The 26,547-nt window shown below is 45.2% G+C and overlaps 1 protein-coding gene across 3 annotated transcripts in view; it reads left to right on the top strand.

Annotated features, from left to right (window-relative positions):
• LOC112459134 (MKL/myocardin-like protein 1) overlaps positions 1 to 26,547 on the top strand; it is a 163,673-nt gene that overhangs the window by 41,781 nt on the left and 95,345 nt on the right. Inside the window, exon 1 of one of the 3 annotated variants that reach the window (XM_025023102.1) lies at positions 13,869 to 13,926. The exons of the other annotated variants lie outside the window; for them this stretch is intronic. Coding sequence (XP_024878870.1) covers positions 13,887 to 13,926 — 40 coding nt within the window. The 5' untranslated portion in view covers positions 13,869 to 13,886. Of the gene's footprint in view, positions 1 to 13,868; positions 13,927 to 26,547 lie in introns of those variants that run through there. 3 annotated transcript variants of the gene reach the window in all.

Genomic DNA, 26,547 nt, shown 5'->3' with positions numbered 1-26,547 from the left:
CAGAGGGAGAGAGAGAGAGAAAGAAAGAGAGAGCGAACCGGCGTTCTCTCATTTGCATTCGCGAAATCTATTTTCTGAAAGCGCATAAGAATTAAACGACCTTGCGAGTAACTCGATTGCGGCCCCGCTTCGAGAGGGAAAGAGGGACGGCATGTCGATCTCTCGAGAACATGCGTGGGTGCGTCCATTGATAGCCTGGTAACCGATGCGTAACCACGACCATGCCGCTACACGCCGATTGATTGAGCCGACCGATTGCGCGCCCCAAGGCGCTCGCACGTATATGCCGTCCCTTTTACGTTTCTCTCGCTGAGCAAATTGAATTTTCACGAGGGACACACTGTTGAGAAAGCGGAAGAGCGTAAAACCGTGGGTATACTTTTTTAATATCCAACCGCGGCTGAGTGAAAATTAAAATTCAGCTCGCGTGTGCACGCACGTTGCGCTGAGCACGCGTATGCAAACCACCTGTCCGCGGCTCTTCCGTCCCGCACTCTCATTTCTCGTTTTTCTTTATCCCTTCTTTCTTTTTTACGATCCCACCCTCGACTCTTTTCCGGCGCACGTTCGCTCTCTTTCTCTCTCTCTTGGTTCTTATCGCATCTTGCGGTTTTGCGGCGGACGCACCCGACGCACGCCCGCCGACCTCTTTTCTCTCGTTGTCGTATCGCGGCATCCTCCAAATTGAAGGGGCATCTTGTACCTTTGTAATGTTAATTGACAAGCTAATTGGACGGTAGAATCGACTCGGTGCAATTCTCGCTCGTGAATGCAGACCTGCAAATTTCGGGCTTCAAAAGCGAACGCGAAACGAACGCGATCTCACGCCGCATCCGTTTTTTCATGTTAAACCTTCATTAACCGGAGTAATCAGGGCGACTGCGCTTGAGAACTGGATTAACGGACGCGCAGCACGCCTCGGTGCTTCGTCGTAATAAACAGATTAAGGGTACCTAACCAATTCCCGAGCTTGAAAAAATAATTACGAAACCGCTACGAGACGGACGGGCGGGGCCTCTGGGGAGGGGGGGGGGAAGACATCGGGGGATTAATCTGACGGCAATATCTCGGTGGAGCAACGGCGAATTAATTTCGTCGGTGCAATTAAGATATCGTCGAAGGTGGACCCTGCCTGTGTGTGTCACGATCGATCGATTACTTCGAGGAAAAGCAGGCCGGACGCGGTATACGCGCTGTCAAATTCGCTAAGTAATATACACGGTCGCGTTGTAAAACCGGAATCGACATGTTATTATGGATACATACGCCGGGCGTCATAAGTGCCATCGCGTATAAAAGTACGATGTATATCTATATATCGATATCGTTCCAGTATACTATGCAATTAAATTTTGATGTTGCTTGACACACATATAACGCAAGACGGATGATCCTATCCGTCAAAGCTAAAGACGTGAACCTATTTTGCGCTGTTCCCTTTATCTAACATGAGTAATCCTTAATTTATCCCTCGGCTTTGTATTTAAGATGTGACACGTGTCAAACGCCGGCTCTCAGTTACCGCTAATACACGTCGCCCATTTCTTTACCGCGGCCGATGATTTATGAATATCTAGACGTGAATTTCTCGAAAAGCGCTCTCCTAGTAATGCGAAGGTATTTATGACGATAATGAAAGTTGTCTCCTTGCGAGATAGACGACGGCTTACCGATCCGACGTAAGCCCCCGACACTTCTCGTTCTTACTTGGGATTTGTCTAATGGGTTGACAAATCGAGGCCACCGACGGTAGCTCGATGCACACACGTACTCTTTGCTTTCGAGCTCTCGTTAGATCGGTAGGGGGAGAATAAGAGAAACGTACCCGTTAAACGCGAGGAAAGGAGGTGTTGAAAATAATGGTCCGCGTTAGCGAAAGGGCTGCTAATTAATCCTGGCTAACAAGACGCGGTAACAAAATGATCAAAATACTTTCAAATTCCTTGTCTCGCGTCCTTCGTGCCTCTTGTTAATCGTGCCGAGAATAGATTTTTCGCAAAAGATCGCCTCGATATCGATCGTAACTAACGGCGCAGAAGTTACATTGCAACATTCTTTTGTACGCCGTGTAATGGCACCGTAACAGTTAGATGTAAACGTCAATGACTCGTCATGACCAGCAGTCGATCACCGATTTCACGTTGTCAGATCGGAGACGCTGATAGCGCGTGTTTTGGCATAATCATCCTTCATTAGCATGACTCTACGAAACGCGTCCGCTCCAGGTGGATGCGGATATAAGCGCGGAGAAAGTGAGCTCTATCTAGGAATAAATCGAAAAGGTAGTTAGGCGATCACCGTGACAACTTGATCCGGTGACAGGATTCGTAATAACGTTCGAAAAAAAATGTGTGATGTCAAAATATATATATATCAAAAATTCACATTATCGTTGCTTGAATTTGAAAAATTGCTTTTAAACGATATAAAATTAAAAATTTTTTTCTCTTTATATAGACAAAAGAGAATCAATATACGATAATTGCATGTTGCATTAAATACACAATCGTGCAAATTTATTTTTTATCTCTTAGAACGTGGAAAATGACTTACATCGTGGTTTTGCTCTACGGCGCAGTCGCAATTCTGAAAACAAGTTTATTAGAGCCGTGCTAAATCGGCTTTTTTTTCTCTCGCGTAAAGTACGGAGGAAAAAGAAGATCGATCGCCCGAAGGTTACGCCTTTCGTTTTTCGCCATAGCGGGATGTATCGTCTTGCCTATTTAAGGTGGAAAATTCACTCGTTCGTTACTATCGACGCGATACGTGCCATCTGCGTCGAGTATGTTGGATCCTCGACGCGCCGTCACATGCCTGTGTACGCGCGTGTACGTTCCGTTACGTAAGAGAGTGGACATGGGCCTTAGGATTGTAACAGTTACATTAACAATACCGAGAAGCAACTCATGATGAGATCTTGAACGCCGACAATTGCGATAATTTGCGATTCGCGAATTCTTAACGCAATAATAAGGCAATATATTAAAAAAGAAGGAATGTTGTTTAGTCTCACAAAAATTCAATGTATAGTTCATAAAACAAAAAAATATATATATATATATTTTTTTAATATATATATATTTGTATATATATATATATATATATTTGTAGGATCCGAAATCAGGATACGAAGTTCACTGGTAAAAGAGACTTTATTCGATACAGATAAGAGCGCAATGGCTTGACCGTTCACGGAAGATTCTCCTTCTCAACTAACTCTCTCCTCTCCTCTCTACTCAAAGCTCGCTTCTTAAAGCCGCCCCCCTCGCCGCGTCTGTCGGTCGCCGTTCGCGATAAGGCGTGCGTGTTTAGACGCCGCCGTCGAGGCTCGAATATCCGGTCTCTGGGCGCTGTCAACCGCGGAAAATTCCCGGTTCCCACATATTTTTAATATATATATATTTGTATATTTTATTTATGTTTCATATTTTTTCTTTTATAATTGGTTAATGATGCTAACTATGTAAGTAATACTAGTAAAGTACTATTAATAAAGTAGTTAACTAGTAAAGTAATTATTATGAAATTTACAGTTTATATACAAGAGATGCTAAATTTACTGCACTTTCTTTTATTCAATTTGTAATATAGAATAAAATTAACATTATTGTGACGATTATTGCGCGAACATCACTTTTTCACCTAATTTCTCAACGAGGGATTTCGCGAGCTAATATATCCTCATTACGTGAACAACGCGATAAACATTAGCAAACTTCTGGCAGCGTTTTAGCGAACAGGCTGTGATTTAATGGCTCTTCTCTCTCCGCACGTGTGTAATAAATATAATTATCGCGCTTACGCAACTATTCCTGTCAGATCACCAGTTATCGTGTGTACCTATTACTCCGGTTGGACAGAAGCTTATTTTTACGCATGTGAACGATCACATCCCTTTGTGTCCACCGACAAAGGCAGTTCTTCTATTTACGGGCGACGAACCTGAATCTATTTTGCCGCTTTATCTACATTGTTATGCCTTTTCTTGCGTTCGGTCGCTTGCCTGGACACCGCCTTGAGATTCGTATGGAACTTGGACCGTCGGCGCCTTGAGCTCCGAACACAAGGGAAGCATAACCCGAACTTGGTAGCAGCGTTGCTGATTGCGCCAGTGGACAGCCATGTCGCGCTTGTGACGAGCGGATCAGCCTGTTTTTCTAACGCAATTGAATTTCGCCTCGCGAGACCGCCATTCCCCCTCGTAATTGATCACCGTCTCTCGCCGTTCCCTCGTGCATCGTATAGGAATTGGACAAGGGAAAAGATTTACTGATCCATTTTTTTTCTGAAAGTCATTATTAAAAAATTTCCCCCGTATCTTGACGTGAGTGATATTGCCACGACAGTTTATTCCATTGCGTGAAATAAATAGAATGATATTAATAATATGCTGTAATGTGGCAGCACGATGCATTCGCAGAAAAAATATATATATTGCACAAGCAGCGAATCGCACAGGCAACGGCCCACTCCGACGATAGGTAGTAACGATTTGTTTTATTTACTCAGAAGATCGAGATTGGTTCGCATCTGCGGCGTCGTGTATTTTCGTTCGCTGGGATACATCGATATACGTCGATATATCTATTTATGAGTGTACGTAAGAGGATTTGGTACGAGCTTTCCTACGCGCGTCTCGCCTTGGCGCGTAACGCCCGAGGTTCATCCCACTGGCATAGGGGCTAGTGAGATTGCTGCACGTGCAATACGGCGGAATTCCGATGGGTAATCCTGAGAGCATACGGATGCCTAAAAGACGTATTTTTAACCGCGCGCTCTCTCATCGGAGAAGCCTGCTTTATTGTCACGCTTCGTCTTCTAGATAAAATGAAATGATCATTTTGTTACCAACATATTCTTTTTATCTAAAAACATATTTCATATTTATCTGAAATATTTTTCCGTGAGCGCGAGAAGAGTTACTGCTTTGAGAACAGCGATCGTAGAACATTATAAACGCCTTCCAGTAATCGCAGATTTTATCGTGTTTCTCATTTTTTTTCTTGAACGCATCTATAAATTCGCTTTTCGCGCCACAAATATTTCTGAACAATGAATCTTCTTTTCCCCATCTCATTCTCACTTATCTTCTCACGTTCCTTCGACTCTCTCCAGTCTCATTCTTTTTCTGTGGCAGCACGTTCGCTGATTGCGATTTATAATGTCAACCGGCCCAACGCGGCCAGAACCCATTGTCGCGAGATCGAGAGAATCGGTTTTGATCACACGCGTATAGGAAGCCATCGAAAACAGCTTGGGCATGTAAATTTCATGTACGCACGTGCGCACGACTACTGATTCTCGATCTGATCTCAAATCTAAATTTTTCCAGATTAAAATTTACCAGCTTTAAAAACTTATACAAAAGTTTTAAGTTTTTCAATTATTTTTTTATTAATTTTTATTATTTATTATCTTATTATAAAGTTTCATTATTATTTATTATTTATTGATATTTAATTTGCAAAAATCCATGGATTTCTAAAGTAAGTTTAATTTCGGTTTGATAATAACTTTGTCAGAAACACAATTACGCCAAATTGAGCAGAGGATTGACGAGAGACAAGTACGCCAAATTGAGCGGAGAATTGACGAAAGGCATTCATTGCGAATACGTTGATGTTCGGGAAAACTGGATCTTCCCTTGAGCACATCGGCTCGAAGAAGTAGAAGTTCTCCGCGAATGCGGATGTTGGGGGGAAAGGGAGAACGAAAGGGAGGGCGGCTGAGGACGACGAAGAAAAGAGAATGTTGAGAAGAAAGAGAAAGATAAGGAGAGCGAGACCGTAACGCGATGGGTGGGAGGGGGAATAAATTAAAGAACGGGTTCTCCCTCACCGCAGAACCTCATTACGTCCAACTTCATTTGTTTCCATTTTAATCGGGCCTCGTCCAACGGCAGTGGCGGCGGTGGCGGCGGCGGCGGTCCAGAATCCAGTACCAGAAACCAGAACTGCAACGAGTCCCGGCACCGCCGCCGAATGCACCGAGCCGGATTCTCCGGATGACGATGGCTGAGAGGGAGAAGGATGACTCTCTCTGTAGAGTTAGCACCCCGTTTGCAGAATTTCGATATAATATATGGAGCTCTTCCGCCAGAAGCTTTAGAGCCCTAATACGTTTAAAAAAAAACTGGCGATTAAATATAAAACTAAATAATAAAACTTTACTCAAAATTCCTAAGAAAACGCCAGATTTCCGACTAGAATTCCATTTAGTTTTATATTTAATCGCCAAAGTATTACGATTCAAATTTTTGATTGAAATAAAGAAATTACGATTAATCTTCGTATGACGAAAATGTGGAAGACACCCATATTCTTAAATTTCCTTTTCGATAATTATAATTGAAAGCTCTTTCTGAACTATGTCAGGAACTGTAAAATTCTTTGTAGAATTAAAAATTTCATTACATCGACATCCTCTCTCTTTCTTTCTCTCTAAAAATGGACTGGCTGAATTTTACTGAAATGGAAAGATATACTTGATAATGATACGAGCACATGCATCTTTAATCGGAAATCCTTTTTAGAACTCTATATTTAGAAACATTATCCGCTTTAAGAAAATGCAATTCTTTTGAAAAGCAGGAAAGTGATTACACGTCGACCGTTGCACGACTGTCGACACGTCGCCGCGTAACGGGTATAAAAAATAATTGTCCCATGAATTACATTCCACGTTAATTGGCGGCAAGGATAAATCGCAGGTATAACCTGCCATAGTGTCTTTATTTTCGACTGGGACGCCAATGCCGTTGCCAAAAGAATATACAGTATATATGGTTCCTAAATAAAATTGTAAATGAAAAGAATTTTCATAATATATAAGTCTAGAATAAATAAATGCGGTTTAAATCCCGAAATGGGGGTTTGAAAATATGTGCGTGCAATCCTCGACGAATGTTTTTTTATTCGAGAAATAAACAAAGTCCAGACTCGCTAGCTTTCCAGCTCTTCAAGCATAAAAATATAGGTTGAAAAGTGCAATGTCGTGCCCCTCGAATCGGTTCACACGGATGAAGCTGCCGAGAACTTCGAGACAACGCGGTCGCGCATGCGAAGTTAAACGGCCGCGCGAGTCTCGGCTGTATTACGGTCCTAAATGCCATTTTTACGGCCAGGAGAGGCGATCCGTGCCCGTTTTACGAACGGCGACTCCGTGGAGCAAAATGACCCTTAACAGTGTCGGTAACTTTTCTTACGTGGCGGAGGGCCCACGCCGGGACGCAGAAACCGTCTGCGCCGGCACAGAAAAGAGAGGAACGTAGAGACGGCGCGGCGCGGCCGGATAACGAGTCGGTCGCGAAGGCAGAAAGACAAGGGGGGTTAAAGACAATGGGGCAGGGCAAAGGAGGAAGCCGCCTTTATTACAGAGCACGGCCACGATGGACAGTCAAACGGACACCTCCCCGGCCTCTCCTTTATCGGTCCACTTCGCTTTATTACTGGTGGCGAAACGGTCGGCCCAAATTAAGCGCGTTTCGTTAAAGCGAAATTCGCGAATTTTCAACACTCACGCTGCCCCGTAAATCGCGCTCGCGCAATTGACCGCGCTTAATTAGAGCAAATACTCTCTCGGTGCTCTCGACGATTGCTTTTGCAATCGCGGTGACTCGCCGCGCCGCATTGCACCGCCCAAATATTTTCGAAACTGTATTGAGGTACGATTGCATGTGCACTTTGAAAGCACTGATCTTCTTGCGATGGTTATATAGCAGCTATATATATATATTTCTGAAGATTTTAGTGCTAGGAAGAAAAGTAAATATAAAAAATAAAATTTCTATCATTATATTTAGCTTATGTAAAAAATTATATAAAAAGTAATATTGTTAAAATAGAAATTGATGTATGAAATTAAGTCTAAACTTCAGTTTTAAATTTTCCTTTTAACATATACAACATTGTGAGTAATTGTGAATTATTGAAAAGTCGAGAACAAGATAATACGAAAGATTATCTTAATTCTCGTTTTATCTCCCGTGCCTTTTAGCGATTATTCTTTTTAAATCGACCACGTTTCTTCGTCCAGCTCCTCTCACGCGAGCCGAAGAGTCCGATACGCCGATGGACGCCTTACTCACGGCTGAATCATCTGACGATTAACCTTGCCTGCCTTAATCAGCGATTAATTCCGCGCGACGAAAGTGCTGCTCTCGACCCGCAGCTCGGTTGCGCGGTGTTTTTACCTGGAAATTGGAACGAAGGGGTTGTACGTGCGTCGAATCGATCAAGCCGATCTCGCGACAGAAATCGTGCGGACCGTGTCGACATGACTGCGATTTCGTAGAACGCGATAATATATACAGAATGAGGTAGACTCTCTAAGTAAACGGTTCGTCGCATTAGGCCTTAACCCTTTGATGCACATACTTTCAGTCTTATAAGACGTTGTTGAGATAATGTGAGTAATTGCTGTTTTCTATGAAACCAGCAAATATAAAAGCGGAGATTGTCATGTACCTCAAATGTGTTTGTACGCATTTGTGTTAATTAATTGCGATGATTGATTTTATTTTTTTTTTACCTGTACGTGAGCGAAAGATTAATCCATATTTGAAAGAAATGCGAATGCATTTATTGTTTATCAAGAAAATACAATTGCTACTTTCATCATAACTCATAGTCCGAAAGCACTTTAGCGGGATACAGTATTTAACGTAAGATCCGCAACATAATGGTGATTAAACGTTCCTAGAATGTGCGTTTTCACCACTAGCTGTTGTACGGTTGCATCAGACACGCAGTTACATTGGATCGAGAAAACTCGCGCGATCGTCGAATCTCACGGTTAGCGGAGACTTCTCGGGTAATAGCCTGTAAACGGGCAAAAGATTGGGAAATTAGTTGAAAAAAAAAAATACCGAGAAGGCTCGTGCTGTTGGCGATGACAAAACTTTCTTGGAAACCGGTGAGTCGCTTTCGTACTCGAATCGCTGAGCACACTTGCGAGATTGTAAGCGCGCGGAAACGCGGGGGACGTGAGATTTTTAATCCCGCGACGGGACCATTTGTTGCAGCGTTTTCTTTTGTCGCGGCAAGCGAAGTGCACTGTATAATATGTACGATATACGATATTTTTATGCCGTAAAGTTTGGTGACCGGTTCTGCGAGGACAGACTCTTTTCTCTTACGAAAAGTACGGCGAGGCTCGAGCACTTTGTACCAGCCGCAAATTATTTCCGCCGGTGATGTCCTCCATTGTCGGCAGATAAAAGACCCACCCGGGAATCTCGCGGGACAGCCCCTGGGAAATGTTTTCGAGATCTCCCGGGCTGGACGGATCGTAAATATTGTGAATTTTATTGCGACGCGGACCCAAGGCAGCGCAGCTTCTCGCGACGCGTCGCCGCGAGAGATATCGACGATAAAAAAAGTCGCAGACGCGCGTTACGCGCGTCTTGCGTACGAGTATGCGTTGTTACGGGATGGGGTTTCGTCCGTTCGTTCATATTGCGATTACGGCTTATTTTATCGGAGGAAGTCCAGGTATGTGTGTGTACGCTGTTACAGACACAACAGACAGTAAAATCAAGTGCTCCAATTTTATGGTGTCGGGATACACCACCTTAACACGTGTTTACTTGTGCAAGTCTCTCGTCCGCGTCTCTGCTCTCCTTTCTCTCTCTTTCCTCCTTTCTCTCTTTCGGCGTGTTCACGCTCGGCTGGGCGTGTGACTGGTCGAGATAAATCGCGGGCCAGTTCGCGCGAGTCCTTTTGACTTTTTCGCCGATAACACGATCGCGCCGAACGACTGCGACTCTCGATACGCGTGCTGGACACGCGTAGATATGCGCGTTTTCTTATGCCGATTCTGCAGCTCTACTTCCACGCTATCGCGTATCGGCATCTTAATTCCGGTATAAATCATTGCCACCGCCGAGGAGAAGCTGTAAATTAATACGCGCGTTCTCGATACTCGTCCCGCCCGCTTGAATTTCGGCGCGATCTCGCGTGTAATTTTGCAAGGTGCATTCCTCTTTTCTCTTCTAATTATAATAATGCGTAGTGCTACATTTTTCAGAATACGCTCTAATAAGAGTTTATATTACAATTAATTATATTTTTCGCTCTTTTACGCAGAACCAGATATAAAGTTGCTTGTCGACGCACGGATGATAATACGTTAAACACAAAATATATTTAATATTAATCTACGCTTTATACTGTTTTATAGCTGGCAGAAAATAAACATGAAAAAATATAGTAATTCATATACATTTGAAACGTAAAAATTTCATGTACGATATAACGCCTTGGTTATTCTTTTGAAATGGATAGATGAAGAAACAACTTTGGGTTTCCTTGTGTCAAACATCGAAAAGCCAAGCCGCGAGAAAGATAAGAAAGAAAAATTTTCAATCGTCTTATTTGTGCCCCAAGTCCCGACATTTCGACTAGACGCCCTCGACAGGAGAACTCTTGCGTGTACGACGTCATCGACTAGTTTTACATCGCGCTGTCGGGTCATTTTTTTCCACGGCGCCTTTCCACCTCCGTGAGTACCGATCGTCGCCCACGATCGCTAATCGGCGGCAGTCCTAGTGGCAGTCCGCGCGTCCGATCCTATCCGATCTGGTGGACTACGTCATACAGGTGAATGCGTCGGCGTACCCGAGTCCATTCCGCGGTCGACGGCGTAGCCATAATTTGCCGCTATATAAACAGGTATCCTTGCGCTGTAAAAATATTTTGCTAATGCCTAACGGGTGAACGGAAAATATTAATCGGACGCTTTTTTTCATCTGTCCCGGTTATTAATGAGAAATACATGCAAACAGGATTTCGAGAAAAATTCAATATCGAGATTAAGATCCATGAATTAACGCGTAATTCATTCATAGATATAGTCTAATTCTTGTGTATATAAGTATATAAGTATGTACACAACTTAATTTAAATGAAGCATTACTCGATTGAAAATTACGAATAATATGTCCAAGGTACGGATATTCGAAGCATCTCGCGTGATTCGCGTTCAATCGTATCTAGTCCACAACATCGCGGTCATCCGTTAGACGCAAATTGCGGAGGCAGTCAATCGGCGGAGGTAGGCGCGGAGGCAGAACTCGTCGCGTGGGTCGTCGCAGAGGCAGTCTCTGCCCTTCTCAGCTTCGGAAGAATTGAGCGCGATACCTCGCGGGAAGTACCACGCGATCGATGCCGATCGGCAGTGTTTAAGTGTCGCTCTCGAGTCCGCGGGGAAAAGAGGGAGAAAGATAGAGAGAAGAGGACAACGTGCGTTTTCGTGACGATAACGCGCATGGATATCGACGGATCGGCCGGGGATCCGTAGGTTAAAATCTGCGCTCGACCGCGTGTCGGCCATCGTAATCGCGATAAATCACGCTTAAAGGGCCGCCAGTCACTCTCTCGCGGGTGGAATAGTCCGATAATATAATCCAAATGCGTCGGAGTGCAACATCGAATAAGGAGATACGCGCGGCGACTTTGCTCGGCGAGTGTGGCAAAAATCGAGAAAAGTCTGAAATCGGAAAGGAGCGGAGACGCGCGCGGCGGAGACGAGAGGAATAAGGCGGCTGAGAAAGGATCGTCCAATAGGGAGGATCGATCGGTCGAACGGTGGGGAACGTCGTCGCTGCCTACACCCAACCTACGGCCGATCGCTTCAAGGTGACGAGGTATAACCCTCCTATCGGTCCGGCTTCGATCTAAGGCGGCTTCTGTAACACGCGCCTTTCGAAATTAAGCCAGATAGATCTAGGCGCCCGAGATTTTTCAGCGTCGTCGATCGCGGATACGACGAGAGTGTGTACACACGCCGAACTCCGCCACTCGGTAGCCGTGTTTAGAGATACGATCGAGACGCGTGGAGAAAGAACCCTCTCAGCTTTATCGGCCGTTAATGTCGCTTATGATTTACGTTCGCGGCTGATCGACGTTGTTTCTATGAGCGTGCTCTCGTAAACGTGGCTCGTACAATTTTGCTTCTTATCGAATACGACAACGTTCTATAATCTCGCTTCCTAACGACCATTTTTTTTGAAAATTTTATGTATTTATGCTAATACGTTCGATATTTGCTTTTCGATGCTTACGTAGCAAAACTGCTATGCTTAATTTACATAATAAGTTGGAGTTTGTAATGAGACGAGATATTGTAACAGGATAAGTTGACTACGTATAGAACGTGAAGAATTTCGAAAAATTACTCGCGAAATTTATTAGTTGGGCAAATTGAAGGTTCGCGCGGATTGGAACTGCGGAACCGAAACCGATTTGGACCGTTTCCGTGACTCTCATTAAGGCAGATTCCGCGAAAGATAGAAGGCTCGGGAAGTATTCGTGTCGGGTTACATCTTAATTTTCGAATCTCCTGCCGTAATCCACGCCCATCGCGTGCCACGAGGTCGTTAAATCATTAGCAACCGCTGCCACGTGGCCGACGGTTCGGACTCCGAAATGGTATAGCGCACTGTAATTTCTCGTCGGAATCGGAACATTTCGGGGAACATCGGGCGAAGCTGCCGTTGCATTTATTTGCTAGTTACAGTTTAATATACATTAAACCTTGGATGGGACACATCCCACATCATTTTTTGATATTAAAGATACAAAGTATCTCTAGAGACGTGCAGTCGTTCCATTTACAAGTTGTGGGATGGTCTTATTTCGAGGTATTAAATTTAAACGCCGGAACCCGGAGCAGTCACATCGGATAATCATCGATCGTGCACGGCCGTTTTTCTCGTTATAAAAAAGAAAAAGCTGGATACATCTGCATATAAATTGCGATGCTAATCGCCACGGATTACTCGCGTATGCCTTATAAAATAAAAGCGCTACACACGCGCGAGATATCGAATGGGACTCCTATAACGAGCTAGGAAGTGGAATTTTGATCGTTTCCTTAAAGCGCTCGTTCTTCTGTATATTCTTGAAATATAAATAACCGGTTAAGGCAATTTCACGTTAGAAATTAAATGCTGATTCGATCGACTCGTTAGATAAATTCCGTCGAATTCTCGCGTCGTGACTCCTCCGTCCCCCGAGGTAACCTTTACGTGGAATCGGCACGAATGGTCCGGGAGCTTAATAAACCGCGATCTCGCCTTTCTTTTAATTAGGTCCGATCACGCGATCGCCATCGCGATCGCATTTAAATTCGTGTACAAATATTGCTACACATTCTCTCCCTATCTCTCTATCTCTTTCTCCCGCTCGCCGTAGTCTCTTGTTATTGATGTCGTTCGTTTTATTCTATCCACTGCATGAATATTGATACGGCGCAATTTAACGTAACGGATGAGATCGTAAATCTCAAAGGAAATTAATTAAGGAGTCACGTGGAGTAAAATGCAAGAGTCTGCGTCACGCGCGCGCGCGGCCCGAATTGTATGCGCGGAGGTAGCGGGCGGCGACACCTCTCATTTGCACGGGTAATTCTGCAAATCGTAATTGAATTCGAAACCGCGCCGTCGCCCATTCAGAATCATTCGTCAAAGAAATGAATGGACCGAGAAGCGATTTCTTTTGCGGCGGTCCAGCGCGAATTCCTTCGGCGAGCGCGGGCGGGGCGAAGTGCAAATTGATCGGCGCGTCTATCGTTCCTTACGCGCGATAATCGCGTATTTGCGCAATGTTTCGCAAAAACTGAGAAAAGGCACAATCGATCTTTTGTGGCCCCGCGACGTTAAGGGAGTAAGGATTTGAAGCAATTTCGTAACAATCAATTTCTATTTTGAGCCAATAATTTTTAATTTATGACAATGACATATATTTTACAGATATTTAATAACGACCTTTTACATCTGCAAGAATCGAAACAAGTAGATGTTGAGATAAATAAAATAAAATGTTTATTATATTTTTTTGTACATATGTAATTTGTGTCTGTTACAGGTAAGCATTTATGGGAAAAAGATGAGCGCCTATAAAAGGCTGAGAGCCACATTCTACTTCGGTAAGGTAATACTTTAATGACACGATTTGCATGATGAATACGGTTTCGCGTATCACGAAAGAGTGTGCGGGTTTATGCAAGCGATCACCCCAAAACGTCGATCGAAACGCACGCTGTTGCAAAAGCGTGTTGCACTTTCCTTCGAAGAATTCGGCGTATGCGCCATTGTCATTATCCCATATATACGAATATTCCTTTAAGTCTTTCTGTGTCCGCACGTTCGAGTCCCGACGGGAGATGATAAAACCTGGCGGTCAACTGACGCCGGTCCCGCGATTGCGTACCGCGAAAACGCAAATATCCGCAAGAATGATGAATTCGCGCGGCTGTCCCATTAATTTTATTCGAACCTTCAATTATGCGGATGCGTTCTCCTCATTCTGCTGTCACATCGCGGCCGTGAGTAGACGTGAGGCAATTCGCAACCGGGCAGATATTCCCTGTCAGACATCGGCCGTAGCGAAAGTTTAATTTGCACCGTCCGAATTTTAATGGATCCCGACATATTGTGTCCCGCGCAGGTAATTCCTGTCGGATTTAAAGGAACCGCCGGTGCCGGGGCCGGCGCGGGGCCGGCGCGCACAACGAGAACTGCTCCCGGTTGCATCGGCAATCAAAACCCCGGGACCCGGGCTCGTTGTGAGACGAGATAAAGTCAATCTTCGTGGCACTTTCGTGGCCGTGTTGCATGCCGCGCCACGTCGTTCCGCGCGTCGCGCCTGCCTTCCCTTCTCGATACGTCGGTCCCGATATCGCAATAACGCGCCGCGACTGATTTCTCCCGCGATCGCTTGTCGACTTTGTATCATTATGCGCAAACCCGAAATTTCGCGACACCGAAACTGTCGGAGACAGCGAAGCATTAAAAGTTAGCCTCCCCTCTCTTCGTCCCTCCTTCCCCTCGAAAGCTCCGCTCCTCGAACGTTCCGATAACCGCTCGCGCGAAGTATAGGTATCGTCGGGGCGATATATTCGATACATCGTAAATTCAGGCGGGTAACGAGGCGACCGTCGAAAGTGACTCGAAATAAACGACAGGAGGAACCCCGCTTCCACCCTGTGTCCTCTCCTTTCCGTTTCCTCCTTCTCGCCTCTTGTGTGCGGCCACTCTGCCGGTGCTCGACGCAGCGGACGGTCGTAAATCAAAAAGCGCGACTCTCCCGAAAACTCTCTTCGCAAGACGGAGGGAGGAGGGAAAGTAGCCAGGGTGCCGCGAGGAAGAGAGGAAGCGGGAGAGGGGCTATGAACGGAGGAGGGAGCCGTGGTACGCGGGAGTAGCGTAAAGAGGATCGGAGACGGAAGCGACGTTCCCGCGGGATAAATCATGGACGGCGTAAATTAAAGCGACCGCTTTACCCTCGCGCGCTGCCTCACCACCGTCTTGGCCGTATCTCCTTTCTTTCTTCCCCTTTTTTCTTGGGTTTTTTTTTCCTTTCAAGTGACTTATCGAGCGGGATGCCGAGCCCCCGCGCATTCTCGGAAGCGTGGCGCGGCCGCGATAAATAAAATGCGCTCCGGACAAATTGTATCGGCGTTACAAGCTGTTCCCGAGACGGGCTGTAGCGGAGAGAGATTAAAGCGAGAAATATAAGCTGTGCTTAATTCAATTAGTAGGCAGTAGGCGAGGCAACGTCGCTTCTCAGATGAAGGGAGAAAACATTCGCGAGCGTCGATGGTTTCTTAGATTCAATTGATGGAAGACCAACATTTGTACAATGCTGTTCCTAATCTAAATTAATAGTTTTAATGATATCTCTGGTGTTGCATACGCGCGCGCGTAATAATATTTATATTTTAAGTCATATGCGTAAGAAGTTAGTAATTATTATTCTAGATCTTACGCTAAAGATTTAAATACATTCAAACGTGCTGTATGTGTTTGACATACATTCGCAATGTCGGAGCATTTCCTGGTATCTCGTGATGTTATTTCATACTTCAAGCAAACCTCATCATTCTCTTTGCGTGCGCCCGCGAACAAAGGTTTCGGTCGTGCGCAACGTTGAGAAAACGATGCGCACGTTATCGCGTCGCCCCAGGAATTTGAATGCGTGGCGAGGGTCAGTTCTCGTTTTACGCGCTCGTCTCGTAACGGACGCCGGACGTACGTACGGTCGACGCCGATTTCGCATAAATCGGAGAAACCTGCTCTCGCGGGGTTTTATCGCGCGTACGCGGAATGGGAGCGCGATCTTCCCACGCGACCGCAGATGCGTTCTCTCCGCTGCTTTACGTCGCGGCATGGACAAACGACATGTGAACACAACGATCCTCATCCGTCCACCCGTGCCCGTTCATCCTGCTTTCTTCGGCGACGATCGATTCGAGAAACAGCGTATTCTTGGATCCTGTGTACTTCCTTCATAAATGCAACACATTTTAATACGTCTAAGGTCGTTGATCATAGAAGTGAGGAACGTTAAAAGTTGCATTAAATATTTTTTATTAAATTTAATTTAATTTTCGACAAATTTACGTCTTGAGAACAAAAAGAGAAGTAGATTGGAAAAGAAATAGTATTTACTTTTTTTCATTACCCTGTCTAGATAAATTTTTTTTTAGAAACAAAAAGATCACACGATAACACAGCGAAGGAATTATCGTGTCTTTAGAAAATGTCACGGCAGGCGCGTCGATACAAAGAGATCGCGGGAACAAAGATCAAAGCGGAGTCGCGCATCTGCATTCCGACAGGATAAGGTCGAGCCTGGCTTAGCTACTCCGGTGTCTCGCACGCAGGTGTCTCTAATTGGTTATTTATAAGCGATTCTTAACCCGGCGCTGATTTACTGCGTTTAGCGGCACGCGCAGATGGGTTTTACACGAGCCAATTACAATCGGCTGATGGCACGATTATCTTAGTCATCGGTCAGCTGGCCGATCTGCCAAAGGAGATCGGTACGAGGATCGGGACGAGTGTTCATGCCGTGTCGAAGGTTCTTCTGCTAAACGGACGTGAAAACGTGTCGTCCTCGATGATGAGGTCGCGATACGTTTTCGGAGCTGTTCGAGGAAATCGCTGACAAGGTTCATCTTCGCATTAGTTTTGACTCTCACGTATTTCGACTTTTCTGCTTTCGATTTCTTTAGTTACATTTGGATATAATTAACAAATTAGCATTATTTTACAAAGTTCTATTTTGCATGTTATAGATATATGGAAATGTATGTTAAGTGTTAATTGGAATAATAGCCATTAATTTCCCAGTGACATAATTTGCGACTATTATATCGTGACGATCGACTAAACTTACATAGATTCCTGAGTGAGCTTTGAATAATATTCTAGTTGCTAAATTGCTAAATGGCGGCGGTCAAGAGTCTCTTTAGGAGACACCTTAGAAAGTCTACGACATCCTGACCGAGAATCGTCGTCTGGCGTGCTTTATGGCTGACTCCGACGTTTCCGACGTCGAGGATCGTTGTCGCCGCGGTAGCGCAAGAAGTCGAGTGATTTAATGGAAATGCGTTCCCACGCATACGCGCATCTTCTCGCGTGTCTCACGTCGCTCTTTTTTCACGCTTGTGTCACGCAGATTCGCGCGTATCGCGTGCGCGGCGCATTCGTCTATTCTATATGCCGTATTTTTGTACTTGAAGACGTTTGCCGTTATACTATAAATACATTTAGAAAATATTTATGTCGCATTTATTTAAGATCAAGCGGGATAAATGAATCCGTCGAGCAAATGAGGCAGTGCAATCTTTTGTTCGATAGCTATTATAATGGCAGTAATGATGATATGTAACAATAGTCCTTTAGTTTAATCGTGAAATCATTCTATGTGAGGCAACTATTAATTTTGTCACCGGAAGACATCGCGCTATTCTACTTACCCGGATTTCGATGACCACAATTTACCTCACGCTTTCTTACCACGCATTTGCCAATCGATTGAATAACATCTTCCCGATCTCACGCTTATGATTCTCTCTCGAATGCGCTTAAGAAGTGATATTTTCATTCATCAATAATTGATCATTGCTCTAACGGGAAACGGCGCATACTTTACGAATAGGATGAATGAAATACGGGACGTGCTCTGTCGCGCTTTAGCATCACAATCAACGATCGATAACTAACTCTTCTTAAGCGGTCAAACGCGTTTTATCGTATCTTCATCTACGCATCCATTTCCTCAGTCTGACCTTCGATTAGCGCACGCAATCACGCACGACATATCGCGCATTAAGTAATGACATTGCTAGTGGGAGGCATAATCTCAGCGATAAAGTCGTCAGCTCAATTAGGACAATTAGCCTTATCATCGTGCCTCGTCCGGACGTCGTTCACTATCATCGTTGAACCGGTATTGAGAACGTCAAACGTAAACTCGATCGCACGCGTTAGCGATCAAATTATTGGCGATTCGGCTCGTCATTCAAACACGGAGTTTCTAATTTTGACTAGCGAAATGGTCCCTAATTGCTGCGTAAATGTTTGCTTGAAAACAGGAAGCAATAAATTGTTTCGCTTGTTCCCACATCAAGCCTCAGAAAGCCTGCCGTTTCTTTGTGTTAGCGTAATCGGAAACCGATCCTCGACAGATATTATATCGAATGAGGTTTCTTTGTCTTTGCAGACGAGACCTTGCGGTGTAATAAAGAAAGCAATTATTTAATGACGGAGAAAATATTTTAAAAACTTCTTAAGTTATCGTTATTCGTTTATATATAATTATTCACGAGAAGATAATATTATTCAATTAAAATATCGGTCTGGAATGGATAACCGTTTATCTTAAATATCTTCTCCGACATGAAACAATTTCTAAATTACGTCTCAGAGTACGGTGTAGAGTTAAAGAAATCCTCTAAAGAAATCCCACGCGTGCAATAACCATGATGATTGTTGGAGTTAACGAGGAAGAAATCTTTTCGATGTTTCGGCGGCGGATCGAAGTTGACTTTACGACGTAGCCGTGTTGTATTTCGTAAAAAAGACAATTCCACGCTTGACAGGAGTAACGGTGCCGTGTCGAAGGGCTCGCTGACGTCGCGGCAAAAAGAACGGGCGTTCTTCGAAGATCAAAGCGTCGTCGTGCACCTCGAGTGCGCCGCAATGCGCGACGATGCTCGGGCCCGGGACCCACCTTGGAGTCGGCGATTTCTCGGACAGTAATCGAGCCAGTTACCGCCGGTAAATGACATATAACAACGTTAAGGATAACGTACGAGCGATTCGAACGCACCTATCGCCACCTGCGCTGACCTACAACTCTCCCAGTAGTAAAACACGTCCGGCCACGTGGAACGCTATTCGTCTTGGCGTAAATTATCCATCCATCGCCGTGATACATATTCGAGTCGTAGAGCATATATTAATTAAAATTGATATGCTGGCTTGTGAAATCTTGTAATTGATCTACCTTCAACTAGAATATTAGAAAGCGGGAAAAAATTCATACGTTCGTATATCGTATACAGAAACATGCATGTTGTGTTGGTAAATATACGTTGTAGATTGACAGGTGATTAACATTGGCAGGTGACTTGATGAATTTCCAGTTCGCGATTGCGTATAATCTCGATCTTCTGATTTCGGCTTCTCAATATCGATGTCGCGAGAAAATATTTGCGCAGTCGGATAAGAGATCGGAATCACTTTCGCGGTGACGATATTATTGAAGGATAGACGCGCGCCATCAAAAGGACTAATGAATCGCGTCTTGTACTCCGTCCGAATTCGAAAGTCCTCGGACAGAATAAAGCGCCTCCTTGTCGTCCCCGTCGAGTCGGCCGCGCCGAGATCGGTTCCGAGACTCACTTTCCAGAGCCGGCGAACATCGGCACGGGCACAAGAGAGCAGCTGATCAATAGCTATTGGTCGGCGGGGAGCCGTCGTGTCGCCGGCGCGGTGGCGATGTCGTCAATTTTTTTATTACGACTCCGGACACGAACGCAGGCGCGCACGCACACGAGCGCGTACGTAGGGACGAGACATGCCGCGTGCTTGAAGGAGCTTCTCGAAGGAGAGTTCCTTCACATCGGATTTCACAGATTGCGATTCCGTGATCTCGATTGCCTCTCCGGCTGTATTACTGACTGATACTCTGTATTTATTAAATGCCTTCGCGACGCTATATAGTGAATGATTAACTGTAATGATTTAAAATGGCAGAAATTTTAATTAGCATAGAAAGATTGTGTAATAGATGAAAAAATGATAAACTTGGATATAAGTTCGAAATCCTTCTATTTCGAAAAGATATGCATACATTTTTTAAACATTTAATTTAAAATAATAGTTCTGGAAGTTTATTGAATCCAATAGAAAGAATGATGCTAAATCTAATTTGAGAAACGTATGTATAATTTATTTCAAACTGCATAATTTATTTTGCTTTATGTATTGAATATTACAAGTTATTACATATCTTAATCCGATTACTGCAATATCGCTTTCGGAAGCTATCGGTCGGGTTGCTCGACGTGCATGCTTCGTCATAGGGATCTACCTTCTAACGAGCATCTGTATACATCCTGCCGAATGCCTCGGCCCCTCGTTCTTCCTCGCCTCCTTCGGGAACAATAGCTGATGCTCCAGCAATGGGGTTAATCTACATACGCAAATTCCAACGATAGATCTTAAGCAGCGAGAGAGAAGGCGACTACGTGTTGCCGGACGTACCCGCGTACGTCTTCAACAATAGGGACCGTCTCGCGGCCCTGGCCGGCATCCTCCTGAAGGAAGGACAATAAGCGCAGCTTGATGGTTATTGTAATCCAGCTTGTGTCTTTCCTCAGGAGAGTCGACAAGGGGGTCAACGCTCTGTGGAAGATAATTAATATTCCCGAGTCTTTAACAATTTTGAAGTTGCTGGAATAATGCTGAAAATTTTATAAGAAGTTCATAGTTTCGTAGAAGCTGAAGCCGGACTTTCCTTACGACTTCGCGATATTATTCTCCGGTCGCGGTTAGTTCGAGCACATCGAGGCCGCGTTTCTAATCGCGTTTTCCCAGCGTCCCAGGTGTGTTGTTACCCATCGCGGATGGCAGGAGGGAGGGGGAGGGAAAAGCGTTTCCCTCGCCCCAGGCCGCGGCGCACGATGACCGTAGGTCGAGGATAGCGCAACGACCTTAGAGGTCGATGCACTTCTCCCGTGCACTCGGTCGGCGTGCGGCGCGGCACGGCACGGCGTGGCGCGGCGTCAAAACAAGACCGGCTGATGCGATGTGCCGGTTCACCTCCGTAACCGGGAACAGTTCCCACCGTCTAGTCATCCGGGTGCTCTCCTCGCGCAAGGGGGAAAAGCGGATCCCTTCTGCCTCCGTTTCTCTCTTTCTCTTCCTCTTTCGTTTCTCTCGTCGTTGCATCTTTTCGCTTCGCACGCGCGCGCGCTCGCGCACGCACTCGCGCGAGCGCTCGTGCGATTCTGGGAAGCTCATGGAGGCGCAGCGCTGTCTGGCCGAGCCGGGGCCCGCTCGTCTGTACCTACCGAGGCACAAATACCCGCAAAGATGCCGGCGGGTGCAGAGAGGGTGAGAAACGGAGGAGGTGGAGATGGCAGAGAAGATGATGAAGGCGAAACGGGAAGGAGAAGGAGAGAGACGGGCGAGGAACAAGTAAAACCAGGCTGACTCGCTTACCCGGCTACCTTGCCGCGTATAGGAGAGATATCTACGGTATAGAAGAGCGAAGAGCCAAGAGGAGCCGCTTCTAAGTAGCTACGTGATCAGTGATAATAACGCGACTTGGAAACGTGGAAGATCGTACTTCCTATCCGCTGACCCCCCTTTTTCACATCGCGAATATGTACAGGGGGTTATATCATCGGGTTGGTCGGTTGTTTCGGTTCGCGCTACCATTGACGCAGTGCCGTGGCGACTGGGTAGTAGGAGGCATCGCCGCGGGATTTAAGTCCTATCATAGGTGCTCCCGGGAGTGTGCATTCCGAGTTCCCGGAAACCGAGAGCGGAGGTAACGGCCATCGCGTTGCTGCGCGTCCACCTGTTCTTCATCATCTTCTTCTTCTTCGTCGATGTCGATTTGCGCTCTCGCGGAACGATAGCTTTCGCAATAAAACGTCTGGAAGATCGAACGCGACACTCTTAGAGTGCATTTTTACTCGGGGTTTACGATGTTGGTTGCGATTACGAGCTGAGTGAGAGAGGAAAAGAGAGAAAGATACCGGCGGTAATATGATGCAAGTTGGAAACATGAGCAGATAACGATCTGCATCGTTAATTGAGCCGTTGGGCAAGATAATGCTACAAGACAATAAAAAAAGGACAGTATTTTAATTTTTTTAAATTGCTATGAAGTTTAAAAATTTATATTTTTATGTAGCATTATAAAGAATTTAGAATAGGATATTTAAATTGTATATTTAATAATTTCGTAAAGTTTTTCATTAATTCTTATACTGTTAGCTTACTATTTCCTATAATCAGTTGTATCTATACATCGAATAAGGAACGAGCCAGAGATTTCGAAAATGTACTCCTTGGTGCCTCTTAGCGGTACATAGTAGATAACTGCCATCACTTTTGCGTGATAATTATAGGCTTGCGGTGAGTCGATGAGACGAAATGATTAGAGCGTTAGGATGGTGATTATCAACTCGACAAGAAACGAATTCTCTAGGCTACTGATTGGTCGACCTTAAGACCCCGAGGTGCGGTAGAAGATCCCGCCGAATTCGAAGATCTCATCCTATTTATTAATTCGGACAAGTTAATGTGAAGAAACGATACTTACGAGCGATGGATTTCAATGATCCATTTCGTGAAACACCTCGGAGTATATTTAGCACCGGCAAATTGACGTCGATCCGAATCCGAGGGGATTAGATACGGTCAAACAAATCGCTCTCGATTATTCTCGGTATGCGTTAAATACGTCCAACTCGCAACGGAGTGTCGGTGTCACCGGCTACAGTCACGGCTGCAGCATTCTCCGCGCTGAGGAACCAGTCCTGACAAGAATCCCGGTCTCGGCTGATCGCCGGAGCGGAGTATTATCGGGGGCCCGGGCCGGTATTTCCAGCTATATCGAAACGGTTAGGTGCCTTCGATACAATAGGGCGGCGATCGTTTGTATCGAAGGTCTCGGCCTCCTCTTCATCGTCGTCGTCGTCGTCGTCGTCGTCGGGAATATCTAACCGCGCGCTCGCGTTTGCCGATTTAAACCGCGATTTTGCTCGTTGCATGCCCCGAGCCGAGCGGAGTCCCGGGATTCCAGGAGCATCCATCAGGCCTCGTCAAACCAGCCGGATCGGCGCGCATCAGCAGATCGGCATTCATTGGCCACGGACGGAGAAAGAGGAAAGGCCGGCGGAGGACGGCGAACAGACAGACGAAAGGGAGAAAGAAGGAGGCAGGAGGAACGCCGAGAGAGGAGACCTCTCTTTGCGAGAGTCGTCGTTCGTCTACACAAAACCTCCTCTCCTGCCTTCGATTCCCTCCGGTAGCGAGGTCGCATACGGTAGCAGCTTCTCCGCGTCGCGTCGCGTCGCGTCGCGCCGACAAGAAACTGGATAAAAATACGTGGGCACAATCAGCTGACAGATCAGTCGGTGCAGTAAATATTCTCATCGAGCGCGCAGCACGTGAACGTGTCTTGTCAAAACTAACGATATTCTTGTAACCACGGAAACTTCTGATACGACCGACTCTCTATCTTGGACCGTAATTCTGATCTCAGGATTTCCGTTAGTGTTCCTTGACACGTTGACGATGATACCGATCGACGTGGGATGAGAAAGTCCTGGACTTATCTTGCGTGTTTTGAAATTATTTTGTAGAGAAAGAATTAAAATTATAACACTTATTATATTTCATAAAATTAAATTCGCCCATAGATAAGTCATTTTATACATATTATGTATGTATAGGACACATTTCTTCAAATATTGTAGTTGAAATTAATTCAGATTTTTTTAAGCGATTGTCTTATTGCAAATACCTACAACTCAACCATCAATTTAAAAAGTTTATGAGGACAGTTTCTAAAATATTACAATTAAAAATATTTATCTTCTTTTAACGAATGTCACAAAACTCGATGTATTATTTCTATTTTTATCCGTTACCCTTACTATTCTACCGTCACAAGACGTTCTTTTAAGACGGTGATTGTTCTAAGATTAATGATAAAAGATCTCGCTCCTTGTTACCGCGTAAAAACGAATCCCGACGTCTGACACTTGACATCCGTGATATTTCGTGACGAAAGTGCGTTCCAGATCCTAAAACGATTTCGTAAGGCCCGCGTCAGCGCGATTCGGAGGAGAGAGAATCGGCGAGGAGCAATCAACGACGGTCTGAAAACGGATACGTGGCATTAGGGCGCCTTGATGCGATGATAATGGGTCTGCGTTACTGGGAGCGGTTAGAATCTACGATGACAGGTGGATCCGCTAATCGTTTGATGGTCTCCGCGCGGCGCGACGCCATTACGGTACCACGCAGGACTGTCTGTCACCCTCGTTTGCTCTTCACTGTCGCTGACGAAACCAGCTATGATAGCTGTAATCGCTCCTAACTGCCTGATGGCCGGTAAATGGATGATAATTGTGCTAGAACGGCACGAAGAGTTGCCTTCGGAGCGCGGACTCCTTCGTCACTCGGCTCACCGACCTGTGCGTACGCTTCGTGCTAGAAAGGGGAGAGAAAGAAACGTTCGGGGGGGCTCGCGTGCCTTTCGCACGGTCCGCAAGTATCGCTACTGGCGCCTGAATTCAGTTTTATCCCGTTCCTATTTTACAGATTTTATCGTTGCAGTGTGATATATAGCTATGTAATGCAAAGACAGATTTACTCCTCATCTAGAATGTATTTTAAATTCCTATTACATTTATACTTATAATTTATATATTTTATTTGAAAAATCCTTAATCTTGCAAACTTAATTGTCGTTTTTAATGAAGCTTTCGTTTCGCATTGTTTCGAACTTGCTGGGAAATTATAGTAACATTTCCTGATCGTTGTATCAAATTTTGCTGGACTTACGCGTGCAAAGGATCGTTTCTTCACAAAAAAAAAAGAATTGTCCGCCAAGTTTACATGTGCGATAACAAAAGGGATGAAGGTGAGAGACGAAGAAGCGCTGCGCGTTATCGAGAAGAGGAGATGATCCAGACGGTATAACGTTCTTCTGGAGTTCGTTGTCTCTCGAGGCACGTCTCTCCCGAGAATCGTTCGGACTATCTCGATGACTCGTTCCTCGTCCTTACATTGAGCGCAAGGTGGGTCTCCCCTGATCTCGATCGCTCTCTCTCTTCCCGAAAATCCTCGAGAAGTCGAATCAGCATCTTTAATTTGACATGTGCTCTCGGTAGCGCTAAATGTGATCGATTAAAAGACTTTCTTAGCCATTAGTGCACAGGAAATTTCTTTTTGTAAGTAATCTTTTAATAATAGATGGTTAATGGTTAATTTTTTATTTCTAATCTATTAAATTGCATGTAAGATAAAGATAGTGAATGATGTAGAAGAAGTATTAAAGTACGTTTATTATAGTTACGATTTTTATTCAGATGAAAAATCGTTTACAGTAACAATGTCAATATATGATTATAAGGCAGGTGTACAGTAATTTTAAATGAATAGCATTTATGCGCATAAGTCGAGTAACTTTTTTAACTTTCTCCTACGAATATGCGGCGTCGGAGAGATCTTATTTTGAAGCACGTCCTCGCGATGCGAGGACATTGCCGACGGCAACGTTACGCAACGCGTTATCGAATCGATGAATCTCCGAAGTGTAATCCGCACTTAATTGTGCATTTTGCGATGACACGTCGCAGGCTACCGCGCGATCATGATTTACGCAAAGACTTTTAACAGTTTCAGCCCTTGCGCGTCGCGCATATTATATTTCCATATGCGAGATTTGTTTTTCACTTGACGAATTTCGCATTACGACCTGACACACATTCTTAACCGACGATTCATATTATTGACGAGGGACGGCCAGCGCTTATTCGCGCGAGCATTCTTCCACTCTCATCGAGATGAGGATCGGATCTTGAATCGAGACATGTCGACCGATATACGAATTATAATACTGGTATGTCTGACGAGAGACGGAATAAACGCAGGGTGTGACGGGGAGTGGCCGCGTTGATCCGAATGAACGTTCGCGGCTCTTCGACCTTGAACCGTGTTGCACTTTAACGTCGTTTTTTGCGCGACCAACTTGGCGACCAACGTCTTCTCCTCCGATCAACGTCCCGTAGTCCGCCGCACATCGACGCGGTCTCAAGATTCGGAGCGATTCCCATAAAGCATAAAACGACTGAACGCAGAAAATAGTCCGTCCGTCGTTCTCAGGAGAGATGTTCTTCCCCGTCTCGTCCACGGTGTACGACGTCGTTAGTCAGATCCTCAACTTGATCATTCCCAGAGTCGCGGAAAAAGAGAAGAAGAAAGAGAGCAGCCCTCTCTCAGCGGCAATAGCGACTACCTCGTCAGTCGTCGCATCAGTTCGTAAGTCACTTTCGTGTACGACACCCGTTAGATGGGATCTCGACGTGTATCGGTCGTCGATCCTCTCGCAGTCTCCCGGATCGTAAATTCAGAAGCACTGCCGCGCCGGGGGCATCCGTAGGTACGCGAGGGAGAAGAGTAGCGCGCGCGCGTCCTTTTTTCTTCAGGACGTTGCTCGCGACGAACGA

The sequence above is a fragment of the Temnothorax curvispinosus genome, unplaced genomic scaffold (assembly GCF_003070985.1).
Source record: "Temnothorax curvispinosus isolate PA1 unplaced genomic scaffold, ASM307098v1 QBEX01009552.1, whole genome shotgun sequence".
NCBI lineage: Eukaryota > Metazoa > Arthropoda > Insecta > Hymenoptera > Formicidae > Temnothorax > Temnothorax curvispinosus.
Note: the sequence above shows the minus strand (reverse complement) of the source record. Positions and strands in the feature narration are given on the sequence as shown.